Source organism: Nomascus leucogenys, chromosome 10 (genome assembly GCF_006542625.1).
Source record: "Nomascus leucogenys isolate Asia chromosome 10, Asia_NLE_v1, whole genome shotgun sequence".
Classification (NCBI taxonomy): domain Eukaryota; kingdom Metazoa; phylum Chordata; class Mammalia; order Primates; family Hylobatidae; genus Nomascus; species Nomascus leucogenys.
The window spans coordinates 3,843,191-3,856,566 of NC_044390.1; the positions used below are offsets into that span (position 1 = coordinate 3,843,191).

The following is a 13,376-nucleotide window of genomic DNA, read 5'->3' on the forward strand; positions in this document are numbered from 1 at the left end:
AGCCTCCACCCTGCTTCCAGAAGCTCAGAGTCCAGGGGTGAGAACCCAGTGGAGAACAGATGGGGTTATATGGACATGGTAATGATAACAACGGAAGCATTAGGCAAGAAGAGTCCCATTACTGAAACCATGAGGGCAGACATGTTTATTTGAAGGAGGGAAAACTACATTGAAATTATTTCAAAAAATTTATAAGTTTTACTGCTGACAGAGGCTGAAAGATAGTCTGAGGGGAGGTGGAACAGCATGAGGGAAGGTGGAACAGCACGTGTCTGTGCCGTGTTAAGAGGGAGCCTCTTGTGTGTTTGGAATTGTGAGTTCCTCAGTGTGATCGCAGCCTCAAGTAGGACTCGGAAGTAAGCCAGTTAGGTTGGAGAGGTGGGCAGGGGTCAAGGGAAATGGAGAATTGCGGGTTAAGCAAAGGAGTGTGTTTTCTCTGCAGCAGGCATTGGGGACCTTAGACATTTGTAAGCAAGAGAGAGGCATATTCAGATTCGTGGTGTGAGGAAGAGCAATGCCCTAAGATGAAGACTGATGCCTTCAGATTCCAGCTGCTGGTACATGGGAGCTGGCAAGCCGGGTTTGAGACAGGGCTGCTGTCTCCCTAGAGGACCCCCTCAAGGCCTGACTGTGGTGCTCGTGGACAGGAGACAACTTTGGATCTGGGCTCAGCATCTGGAAGTTCCGTGTACACAATGGTATCTGTTGGGGGTGTCTTGGGCCTCTGAGAAGGGCGAGTGATTTTTCTCTGTGTGGAAACGCGGTGATCCAACTGTGCGTATGTCACCTCCTGAGGGTCTTGATCATCAGAGTCCTGGAGAGAGGGAAATGCTGAGTGAGGGAGGGTGCTCACATTTTTCAGGACTATTAGGGAATAAGACTCGATCCACGAGGCTGGGCCGAGGAGGACCTACCTCCCTGTTCACTGTTCTGTTCCCTGCAGGCTCTTGGTCCATTACAGCAGCATCTGTAGGAGACGGAAGTCAACAAAACAACTCGGAGGGCACTTCCGGGTCCTCATTTCATAAGCAGATACCAACATACGGGGGAGGCCGTAGGTGCCTGAGGTCCCTCAGTTGCCAACAGCAGACTCAGACATTCTATCTCTCTGAGCTCCCATCCCATGAATAGCTCTGAGTTCCCATCCCATTGATTCTGTCTCCCACTTTCTACTTGTCATGGAACCTTCTGGTTGTGAGTGGCTGCAGGGGATGTGAGGATACAGTTCAGAACCAGGCAATGGTCTGTGAGCTGAAGGCAGGGGCAGGGTGTCTGGTGCTCTCTCTAGAAAGCTCTGCTTCTGTGGCTCCTGCCTTGGGGCAGAGACCATCCTGCTGGTAAGGAACACATACCTGCCTGCTCCCATCCTGCTTCCCCACACAGCCCTGAGGTCTCTGGCTTCTGCTTCGTGAGACTTACTCTTTTTGTTGGAGCACCAGCGATGAAGGAGAAAGAAGAGGAGGATAGCAAAGGGGATGATGACCACTGAGGTCCCAATCAGAACGTGCAGTTGTCTAGAGTTACCTGGAGGAAGACAAGACACCAATACGAAGCTAATCATAGCGGTTCCTCTTTATGAATTGTCTCGCATTTCCTGATTGACAGGTAACCACACACAACGTCTCTTTAGGACAAGCACCCAGATGGCGGGAGACCCAGCTTTTTCCTGCTTTCTCAGTTGTAGTAACCATAGAAAGTGCTGAGGATACAACTGCTTTAGTTTAGATGTTTGACCCCTTCAAACCTCACATTGAAATTTAACCCCCAGTGTGGGAGGTTGGGCCTCTTGGGAGGCTTGGGAGGTGTTTGGGTCATGGAGGTGGATCCATCATGAACAGATCAATGCTGTCCCAAGGAGACGGGGTTAGCAAGTTCCACCTCTATTAGTTCCTGGAGAACTGGTTGTTAAAAGAGCTTGGAAGCTCCATCGCTCCCCCTCCCCCTTGCTCCCTCTCTTGCCCTGTGATCTCTGTGGTCTCTGCACAGACAGACCCTCCTTCCCTTCTGCCAGAGTGGGAGCAGCCTAAGGCCATTACAGGAAATAGATGCTGGTGCCATGCTTGCAGTACAGCCTGCAGAACTGTGAGGCAAACAAATCTCTTTTCTTTAGACGTTACCCAGGCTCAAGTGTTCTTTTAGAGCAACAAAAATAGACTAAGACAGCAATGTCCTGAGATCAGGAGGAATGTCCCAGAACAGCCTGGGCTGTCTTCCAGTTCTTCCTGGAGGAGGACGTCATGCAGTGCTTTAGCTGAGTGCTTCCTGTGGCTCCAGGGTACAAAACCCAGGCTGGGCTGCTTTTTGAGTTCCCCCAGCTACACTGCAAATGGGGTGACTCCATATGTCCTGATCAGCTTTTCTGAGCCTTGGGGAACTGGTTTACATTGAAATGTAGGCTTCTGTTGTCACTTGCTGCTTATCTATAAGTAATGAACCTGCCTATGTAATGTATTCTCTGTGTGTTCTGTCTCCCTGGAGTGATGGTGAGTGACAGAAATTGGCATAGGCCCAGGTGCAGTACAGGAGGTGTTGAGAGTCTTCTCTGGGAAGACTGGACTGGGATTGATACACAGCGAATGTGCTTTACAGTTTCTACATCCACAACCCTCTTGACTCAAAAAAATTACATTCTCCGAGGAAAGAAAGAAAAAATGAAATGAAGATCAAAAAAGTGAAGTAGAACTGACTTAAATCAAACAGCCATGAAATAATGATGGAGCCCGGGAACAACATGCTACTTTTTGTGATCTCCTGAGACATATATTAGGCTGCTGTTCCACCAGAGAGGCACGGGGAAGGACCACCCCCTCCATCATCTATTGTTTCAATATAGCCTGTCCTTCTGTGAGTTAGTACGAAATGTGACCAGGGGCTGGTGCCGGCACTGGTCTCTGAGTCCAAGATCTGAGCTCACTCCATAGAGTATTAGTGTTTACCTCCCCATGATCTATCTGTATTTCCACAGGTGATTGGAAGTAGGGATGAGTTGGGGGATTTGGGTGAAGGGGCAAGTTTTATGCCATGAACAGAGCACGTTCTCTATTCCAGGACCTGTGCTGGTGGCTTCAGGAGGCTTTCACATTTTCCATATGATCTCAAGCTCACAGAAAGCCAAATAAGGAAGAGGTTTTAGCCCGATTGTTTAATGGATAAGATAAAGGGTCAAAGAATTTAATACAGAGAAGTAGAAAAATGATGGTTGGTATTCAGCTGCCTTTGTAATTTCTGTGTGTTATATTATATTTATGTATTTTTTATTTTTATTTTTTGAGACAGAGTCCCCCTGTGTCAGGCTGGAGTGCAGTGATGTGATCTCAGCTCACTGAAGCCTGTGCCTCCAGGGTTGAAGCCATTCTCCTGCTTCAGCCTCCCCAGTCGCTGGGATTACAGGCACGTGCCATTGCACCGGGCTAATTTTTGTATTTTTAGCACAGACAGGGTTTCACCATGTTGGCCAGGCTGGTCTCAAACTCCTACCCTCAAGTGATCTACCCGCCTTGGCCTCCCTAAGTGTTGGGTTACAGATGTGAGCCCCCATCCACAGTCTTGTATATTAGATCATACTAGGTCCCTTCATTTGCGCCACCCCTCATGTGTCTATCACTCCTCTGCCAGGTATTGATTTAGATGTAGAAAAAAAACACATCTCTGAAAGAAATTAATGAAACAAGGATTAAACTACTAGGAAAAATCAAACCCAGCAAGACCTGCCTGCAAATGATTCTACCTCACAAGCATAGCTTATAACCATCTTTCATTCCTTTAGTGTGTAAATCAACCCTACGTTTCACCAGTGGGGCGGGAATTGCCTTTTCCATGGTCTCCTAGATTCCAGTTACGCACCTGGGCCTCCCTTATCTTCATGTCAGTCACTATTAATCATGTAGGGATTCCTGGTTACCCCGAGGTGAATCCAAGGGCTGTGAGTATAAAACACACACTCCTTGTTCCTCCTTAGTTTCCTGTGTACCCAGTGTGCTCTCCATCTCTCTACAGTCGTCTTGTAACTCTACCCATGTCATTCCCAGCATTTGAGGCAGAGCCTCTTCCTTGAACGTAAGAATGTTTCCACCTTTGTGCCTTCACCACTGAGAGCTCATTGTGGAAAATCCTTCCACCAGTCCTCCAAGGGTTGAATCCATTTTTTTCATTAAGGTCACAAATATTATCTGATCAGTGAGACCTTCTCTCTCACCTGAAATTATATACTCGCATTATCTATTATTTATTTTAAATCCTGGCTGGGGGCTGGGCACGGTGGCTCACGCTTGTAATCCCAGCACTTTGGGAGGCCAAGGCGGGCAGATCACGAGGTCAGGAGATCGAGACCACCGTGAAACCCCGTCTCTACTAAAAATACAAAAAAATTAGCCGGGCGTGGTGGCGGGCGCCTGTAGTTCCAGCTACTCGGAGAGGCTGAGGCAGGAGAATGGTGTGAACCCGGGAGGCAGAGCTTGCAGTGAGCCGAGATCGTGCCACTGCACTCTAGCCTGGGTGAAAAGCGAGACTCCGACTCAAAAAAAAAAAAAAAAAAAAAAAAACGAAATCCTGGCTGGATGCAGTGGCTCACACCTGTAATCCTTGCACTTAAGGAGGCTGAGGCGGTGGGATTACTTGAGATTGGGAGTTTGAGACAGCCTGCATAACATGGTGAAACTTCATCTCTACTAAAAAATATACCAAAAAAATTAGCCAAGTGTGGTGGTGCGTGGCTGTAATCCCACCTACTCAGTAGGCTGAGGCAGAAGAATTGCATGAATCCAGGAGGCAGAGGTTGCAGTGAGCTGAGATTGTGCCACTGCACTCCAGCCTGTGGGACAGACCGAGACTCTACTCAAAAAAAAAAAAAAAAAAAAAAAAACCAAACCCAGATTTGGTGCACAGATGCTTCCCAATGGATCATTCATTTATTGGTACCCTTGTGTATTCATTTTCTGCCCTTGCATTTAACCATCTGAAATATCAGCATCCCAAGAGCAGAGGTGAAATGCATCCTGTTTACCATTTGTGGAAGGCAGGAGAATGCTGTCCCACCCCAAAATGTCCCTGTCTTAGCCTCCATAGCTTGTGAATATCTTATTTTACAGGAAAGGAGGAATGAAGATTGCAGATGGAATTACGGTTGCTAATCAGCTGAACTTAAAAGGAGGGTATCCTGGATAATTTTAGGGAGATTATGATGGATTATCTTGGGGACCCCAATAGAATCCCAAAGTCCTTAAAAGATGAGGAAGAAGGCAGAGCAGCATTCAGAGAAAGAGGTGTGGGTAAAGAAGAAGAGTCTGAATGATGCCATGTGAGACATGACCAGCCTTTGTGGGCTTTGAGGAAGGAGGAAGGGGACCAGGGGCCAAGGAACGTGGGAGCCTCTAGGAGCTGGGAAACATAATCCAAGCAGATTCTTGCTTGGAACCTTAAAAAGAAATTCAGGCTTACTGTCCCTTTGATATCAGCCCAATGAGATGCATTTCATACTCCTGAGTTACAGCACCGTGAGATAATTAAGAAAAACATGTTTTCATCCATGAAGCTTGTGGAAATTTGTTGTGGCAACAATAGGAAAAGATTCCACACTGCACAGCCAGAGCATGGGGCATTGGCTGAACGAGTGAGTGAGTGGAAGTGTCGTGTGCATAAATAAACTAAATTCTCTCTTACTCCAAGTCTCTTGCTCTGCTGAGTCAACCAGGGTTGCATCTGGTACACTGTTGATAAGAATATAAATTAGTACAGCCATTACGGAGGAGAAGAGTCCCAAAGTTCCTTAAAAAATAAAATGAGGTCGGGCACGATGGTTCATGCCTGTAATCCCAGCACATTGGGAGGTCGAAGTGGGTAGGTCACTTGAGGTCCGGAGTTGAAGAGCAGCCTGGCCAATGTAGTGAAACTCCGTCTCTACTAAAAATATAAAAATTAGCTGAGTGTGGTGGTGGGAGCCAGTAATCCCAGCTACTCGGGAGGCTGAGGCTGGGGAATCTCTTGAATCCTGGAGGTGGAGGTTGCAGTGAGCCCAGATGGCACCACTGCACTCCAGCCTGGGCAACAAGAGTGAAACTCTGTCTAAAAAAAAAAAAACAAAAAAACAAAAACCATAAAACAAAACGTAAAAAGACACTTCCAGAGGATCTAGCAATTCCATGACTGGGTGTAAACCCAAAGGAAAGAACATCAGTGTGTTGAAGTGATATCTGCACTCCCAATGACTGTTCCAGCACTGTTCACAGTAGCCAAGCTGTGGAGTCAACCTACCTGCCCATCAGTGGATGAATGGATAAAGAGAATGTAGTACACACACAATGGAGACAACTCATCCATAGAAAGAGTAACATCCTGTCATTTGCAGCCACATGGATGGAACTGGAAGTCATTACAAATATTTCCATTTCTCACTGATATGCACGAGCTAAAAGGTGGACCTCACAAAGGTAGAGAGTCAAATGGTGGCTACCAGAGGCCAGGAAGGGAAGGGTGGAGGGTAAAAAAACAAAAGAATACTAATTAATTAATTAATTAATTTTGAGAGAGTGTCTCTCTCTGTTGCCCAGGCTGCAGTGCAGTGGCATGATCTCAGCTCACTGCAACCTCGACCTCCTGCAATTAAGTGCATCTCCTGCCTAACCCTCCCAAGTAGCTGGGACTACAGGCATGTGCCACCATGCTCTGCTAATTATTATTATTATTATTATTATTATTATTATTATTATTTTGTATTTTTAGTACAGATGGATTTTCCCTATGTTGGCCAGGGTGGTCTTGAGCCCCTGATCTCAAATGATCCACCTGCCTTGGCCTCTCAAAGTGTTGGGATTACAACTGTGAGCCACCGTGCCCAGCCTATAAATGTATTTATGAACAGTAGACTTCATACTTAAAAATGGTAAAGGTGGTAAATTATATAGGTATATTTAACCTCAATAAATATTTTTTCAAATGAAAAGAAAAGGGTGTAGGGGTTGCTGGTGATGACATCTCTGTGTGAGTGAGAGGCCACGATGCGCTTCTGGGAAACGGGTAAGGTTGAGGGGCTGAGGGAACCTCTGATCTCCCCAGGCAGAGCCCAGTCTCCCTCCTCTGGGTCTGTTCTGACTGCTTTCTACATCTGCCTGGGTGCCTGGAACCCTGATCAAGGGCCTCCTTGCAGGCCATACAGGAGGGTTTGGAGGTGTCCTGTCTGCCATCCTGCGCCCTGACCCCACCCTTACACCCAGGCTTTGTCTTCTCTCTCGGCATCTGTCCATCCTTCTCTCCACCATCAGCAGGAAGCTCCTCAGTTATGGCTCTAGGATCACAAGACATGGGACAAGCAGGGTGTTTTCTCACCTGTGACAGAAACGGGCAGTGGGTCACTCGGGTGTGACCACGCGTGGGGCAGGGCACGGAAAGAGCCAAAGCATCTGTAGTTCCCTCCGTGGATCACAGGGCCCAGAGGGAAGTCAGCCTGGAATGTTGCCTTGACCCTCGGCACTGCAGGGAGCCTAAGTTCATGGGCCGTCCCCTCCCTGGATAGATGGTACATGTCAAACAAGCTCCGGGAGCTGCAGGACAAGGTCACATTCTCTCCTGCCTGAACCATGGGGCCTGGCTGGGCTGAGAGAGAAGGTTTCCCATATAGACCTGGAAGGAGAAGAGGCAGTTTCCTCAGGGAGGTTCTTCCTTGTCACAGCTGCCTTCACCTGAGCTGAGAACTCACTCCCCTGCTCTATGGCCTAATGCTCTCTCTCTCTCACCCTCCACCCCATCTCTCTTCATGTCTATTTCCTCCTTCCACCTTCTCTGTCTCTCTAGGTCTCTGACCTCACTTCTCCATCCCTAGCTATGTTTTCTTTTTTTGTACTGTTTTATTCTCTCTGACCCTCCTTGGATTGGTTGACTTGATCTTCCTATTTCTTTAATTCTGAGTCTCTCACTTTGTCTTGTTCATAATTTTCTGCATATTTCTATCCATTATCTATTGATCAATCTATCATTTATCTATGTATCTATCATCTATCATCATCTGTGTATCTATGACCTATCTCTGTGTTATCTATCATCTATCAATGTATGTATGTATGCATCTATCCATCTATCACCATGTGTTTATCTGTCTATCTCTCTATGTCTATTTATATATCATCTGTCTGTTTTTCTGTCTATCTACTTATCTATCTATATCATCTATCGGTCATTCATCATCTATTTATCTATCACCTATCTCTCTATTATCTATCCTCTATCTTTTATCTTTCATCTATCTATATCTATCTATCCATCTATCATCTGTCTCTCTCCATCTCCTTGTCTTTCTCTGCCTCTCAGTCTCTCTAGTTCCCTTTTGGAATCTCTGCAATCCATCCCCACATCTTTATCTTTCCCTGTTTTTGTGCCCCTCCCTTAGGGCTCTGATTATAGGGCTTTTCTCTGCTCCCTTCCATCATATGCTCCACTTCTCTGCCCTCTTTTTCTATCTCTTTATGTGTCTGTGAGTCTCTCAATTCCCTTCTTCTGGTTCATTCTGTGTGTGTGTTCATGTCTTTGCTTTTTGGTTTCCCTGATTTCACTCCATGGCTCTCTGTGGGCTTTTGTTCTCGGTAATCCTATAACATGTGGTGTTATTTGAACATGAGCCTCAGAATCCAGTCTGGGGACTCCAGGATCTCACAGCATACAGGGGTTGGTGTTCTGCTCCCTCACCTGGGGCCATGGTGTCCTGGGACGATGACAGCTCCACTGCATGGAAGGCAGAGGTTTAAGAATAAACATGGCATCTGTAGGTGCCACAAGCCTGGGGCCACAGGGCCCAACTCAGGCTAGATAGATGTGTCTGTTTGGGTTCTCCTGGTAGAGAACACTTTGTGGAGGTAAAACAGAATGGAACCTTCTAACCTGTGCCTGGTCTCTGAACAAAGTCAGCATGGAAGGACACCTCTCTCTGGGACATGTCTGTCTCTCTGTGTCTTCTTTACTTCTTTATCTCTTTTTCTAACACCCTGTATGGCCCCTGTGTCTGGCTTCTATGTTATGACATGTGGTCTGTACTTGTGTCTCCTGTTTCTCTGCCTTTGTTGGTACAGATCTCACCAAGTCACTTTCTCTCCATAGGAACCCCACACTCATCTTCCTCATGACCACCCGGGGCTTCCAGTCCTAGATCATTCACTCCCTGTCCCAGCGAGGGTGAGAGGCAGATCTGGATTCTCTCACCTATGATCACGATGTCCAGAGGGTCACTGGGAGCCGACAACTCATAGGGTAAGTGAGTGACAGAACCAAAGCATCTGTAGGTCCCTGCAAGGGCAGGTGTCATGGGACCCATGGAATAGTTGGCCTGGGAACCCGCATCGTGGAGCTCTCCAACGAGGCGCAAAGGGTCCTCAGTGATCCCCTCTTTGTGCAGAAGGAAGTGCTCAAACCTGGTATCTGACCAACATTGCAGGATGACCATCTCTCCTGATTTCACCAGGGGACCTGGGTGGGCCAGGAGGGAAGGTTTTCTGTGGACTCCTGAGAAGAGAGGTTGTGAGTTCAGAAGGCGTCTCTCTTTCTCATCTCATTCATGGGACCTGAAATCAGTGAGGCTTCCCCTCCATGGTGTCTGTCTCTCTTCTCCCTGTCCGTGTCTCCGTATTCTTTTCTGTGCCCATAACCCCTGGTGCAGGTCCCTCCATCTGTCTCCCTCCCTCTTCCCTATCTCTCTGTCTCTAGTAGCCCTGATTCCCTTCCCACTGTGCTCAGCATCATCTTTTAGGCTGTTGTATCTGTTTCCCACTAATCTCTTTCCTGGTGTTTATGTGGGGGTGGAAGAGGAACCACGACAGGCTGCATGTCCAGGCTCTTAGTAGCCTGAATCAATCTCTTTTGGACAGATTGGAAAGGCCGGCGGGAGGTATGAACTCATCAGTAAGGCAGGCGTCAGTGCCCCTGTTCCTGATGGGGACTGGGAGCCTCTCCTGCCATGTCTGTGCCTTCTCCGTGGCCCCAGCTTCCATAGGGTGGCCCCTGGTGCTGGTTCCAGGAGCATCAACCCCTCCCTATGTGGATCGAACCTGGTGGTAGCATCAGTATCCCACCCGTGCTAAAATCAGTGTAGCCAACCTTCTCTTTGTTTGGTTTCTTAACTTGTCCTTGACCTGGGTTCCTGTGTTGGTTTCCTGTTGCTGCTGGAGAAAATTATCACAAACATGGTGGCAGGAGAGAATACAATGACCCCTTCCACTTCTGGAGAACAGAAATCGGACCCAGTTCTCTCTGGGCTAAAATCAAGGCGTCTTCAGGGCTGTGTTTCCTCTGGAGACTCAGGGAAGAATCAGTTCCCTTGACTTCTCCAGCCCTTAGAGGCCACCTGCCTTTGTGGCTCATGGCCTTCCTCCATCTTCAAAGCCCGCTGTGGCTGATGGAGTCTCCCTCCCACTACGATGCTGTAATCCCCACTCTCCTCTTCCTCCTCCTCTCATGAGGACCCTTGTGATTACACTGAGCACAGCAGGACAGTCCAGGCCATCTCCCCATCTTAAGGTCAACTCATCAACAACCTGAGCTCCATCTTCCCCTTCAGTCCCCTGCCCTATAACATAAATAGTCACAGGGTCCATGGATTACCATGTAGCCATCATTGGGGACAATTATTCTTCCCACCATAGCACCTATTTCTCTGTACTGAATCCCCCTTTACCCCAAATAGAGTCGGGGCCTGGATGATCGGACCCTGATGGATGTCCCCACCAGAAGCTCTGGGATTCAGGAGGTGGGACAAGGAGAAGCCCAGACAGATAGCCTCTGACCTGTGACCATGATCACCACGGGGTTGCTGGGTGCCGAACACCTAGTGGGGGAGTGTGGGTGAAAACCCCGACATCTGTAGGTCCCTGCATGTGCTGGGGTCACAGGGCCCATGAGGAAGCTGTTCCAGAATACTCTGTTGTAGAGCTCAGGGACAGGCATCCCGTCTTCCTTGGACAGACTGAATTTGTTAGACCCAAGACGACAGTGACACTGAAGAGTCACGTGTTCTCCTTGAGACACCACAGTGCTGGGCCAGGCAGAGAGGAAGGGCCTGTCCTGACCACCTGGGGAAGAAGGAGGCACTACCTTAGAGAGGAAGATGTGGAGCTGCCCCTCCCTCCCTGTGCTCAGAAGATTCTCCCCATTTCCATGTTTCTAAGGCTCCTACCACACCTGGGTGCCCAGAGCTACAGGAAGGACCCATCCCGCATAGACATGGCATCTCCCTACAACAAATGTCAGCTGAGAACTTTGAGCAAGTGCTGAAGAAGCGACTCTTACTAGATTTGAATACTGCAAGATTACTCACAGAAAAGAACACAAAGTAGACACAGGATGGAGGGCATGATCAGCTAATGCATGAACCATAATAAACAGCTGAGCCCCCATTAGAAGATCTGGAATGTCAGGGTCATGACTGTGGTTCCCCCACCTTTTCTGGTAGAATGACAGCAGCCACACCGCAGCCCCTACCGTCATGGAAACGCTGGAGGGTGTGAGTTATGCTCTTGTCCTCAGAGGCCTGCTGTTCCTAGCACTGCTTCCCTCCCTTCCTCTGCTGGTGACACCACTTCCTCCCTGCACACCGCTGCTTTGAGCACTTCAGTCTCCTCCTGGGTCCCCATAGACTCAGCCAAGGGAAAGAAAGGCCGGGGAGGGCTAGGACAGGACTGTGGCTAAGCTTCCCATGACTTCCTTTTCCTAGTTCATGAGAGATTCCCACATGGCTTCCCATGGTCAGCCCATCAGTCAACCCCCTGTGCTGCCTGCCTCCTGTTTCCGGAAAATCATCTTACGTGGGGAGATGACAACCTAAGGTTTGGGGAAGGACTCACCCACATGTGGCCAGGCCCCCTGCAGCAAGAAGAACCCTGGAAAGAAAGATCATGATGGAGGATCCATCTGTACATCACTTCCAGGCCCATGTCTCCACCTGCAGGCCCAGATCTCCGCTCCAGGCCCATATCTACAGTTCCAGGCCCATATCTCCACTCCAGGCCCATATCTACAGTTCCAGGTCCATATCTCCACTCCAGGCCCATATCTCCACTCCAGGCCCCCCCCCCCCCCCCCCCCCCCCCCCCCCCCCCCCCCCCACTCCAGGCCCACATCTACACTCTAAGCCCATATCTACAGTTCCAGGCCCATATCTACAGTTCCAGGCCCATATCTCCACTCCAGGCCCATATCTACAGTTCCAGGCCCATATCTCCACTCCAGGCCCATATCTACAGTTCCAGGCCCACATCTCCACTCTAGGCCCATATCTACAGTTCCAGGCCCATATCTCCACTCCAGGCCCATATCTCCACTCCAGGCCCATATCTACAGTTCCAGGCCCATATCTCTACTCCAGGCCCATATCTACAGTTCCAGGCCCATATCTCCACTCCAGGCCAATATCTACAGTTCCAGGCCCATATCTCCACTCCAGGCCCGTATCTCCACTCCAGGCCCGTGTCTCCACTCCAGGCCCAGATCTCCATTCCAGGCCCGTATCTACAGTTCCAGGCCCGTATCTCCACTCCAGGCCCATATCTACAGTTCCAGGCCCATATCTCCACTCCAGGCCCAGATCTCCACTCCAGGCCCAGATCTCCACCCCAGCACTCCCTCCCTCGATTCCCTTCCAGGACTCACCAACACACGCCATGCTGACGACCATGAGCAACATGGTGCTGCCTGTGCAGACAGGCGGCTGCGCCCCAGCTCAGTTCAGCAGCACACAGGATGTTGTGAGGGGCTCATGCACTTTACCTGCTGACCACATCATGGGAGGATGACGTATGCAGGCTATTTCTACCTCGCATGAGGCCCAGTGGCTGTTTGGTCAAGAGCGGAACATGGCTTCCTGGAAATTGTTCCGACTAGAATTGACACCTTGCATCCTTCACTATGACCAACTCAAAACACATCTCGGATCCAGTCTCTCATACAGGAGATGACTGAATGCTTGGCTTACATTAAAGACTTTTGATGTATTTTTGTTGTTTTTATCTGAGATTCAAACTCCTCTTCATGTGCTGTTTTCCCCAGGCTGGTCTTTGACTTCAGAGTTCAAGCAATCCTTCTGCCCCAGCGTTTCTAGCAGCTGGCAGTACGTCACAATCTGCCACACCCAAGTCACAACTTTTAGAACATTTTTTTTTTGAGATGCAATCTCACTTCATCACCCAGCTAGGAATGCAGTGGTGAGACCTTGGCTCATTGCAGCCTCCACCTCCCAGGTTCAAGCAATTCTCGTGCCTCAGCCTCCTAAGTAGCTGGATTTACAGGCACCCACCACCACGCCCACCTAATTTTTGTACTTTTAGTAAAGAGGAGGTTTCTCCATGTTGGCCAGGCTGGTCTTGAACTTCTAACCTCAAGTGATCTGTCCACCTCAGCCTCCCAAA

The 13,376-nt window shown here is 48.8% G+C and overlaps 1 protein-coding gene across 3 annotated transcripts; it reads right to left on the bottom strand.

Annotated features, from left to right (window-relative positions):
• Nucleotides 1-247: 247 nt before the first annotated feature.
• Nucleotides 248-12,705, bottom strand: KIR3DL3 (killer cell immunoglobulin like receptor, three Ig domains and long cytoplasmic tail 3). 3 transcript variants are annotated; one of them, XM_030819656.1, is made up of 9 exons: nucleotides 12,622-12,655; nucleotides 11,817-11,852; nucleotides 10,761-11,045; nucleotides 9,184-9,483; nucleotides 7,295-7,614; nucleotides 7,184-7,218; nucleotides 1,420-1,514; nucleotides 915-967; nucleotides 605-814 (listed from the first exon to the last, which is right to left on the bottom strand). In XM_030819656.1, the coding sequence occupies exons 1-9, from the start codon at nucleotides 12,653-12,655 to the stop codon at nucleotides 605-607; spliced, it is 1,368 nt and encodes a 455-aa protein (XP_030675516.1). The 3 variants fall into 3 exon arrangements, with proteins under 3 accessions (XP_030675517.1, XP_030675516.1, XP_030675518.1); XM_030819657.1 differs by lacking the exon at nucleotides 7,184-7,218 and having other exon boundaries at nucleotides 248-814; nucleotides 1,420-1,524; nucleotides 7,321-7,614; nucleotides 12,622-12,705; XM_030819658.1 differs by lacking the exons at nucleotides 1,420-1,514; nucleotides 7,184-7,218 and having other exon boundaries at nucleotides 7,321-7,614.
• Nucleotides 12,706-13,376: the final 671 nt, after the last annotated feature.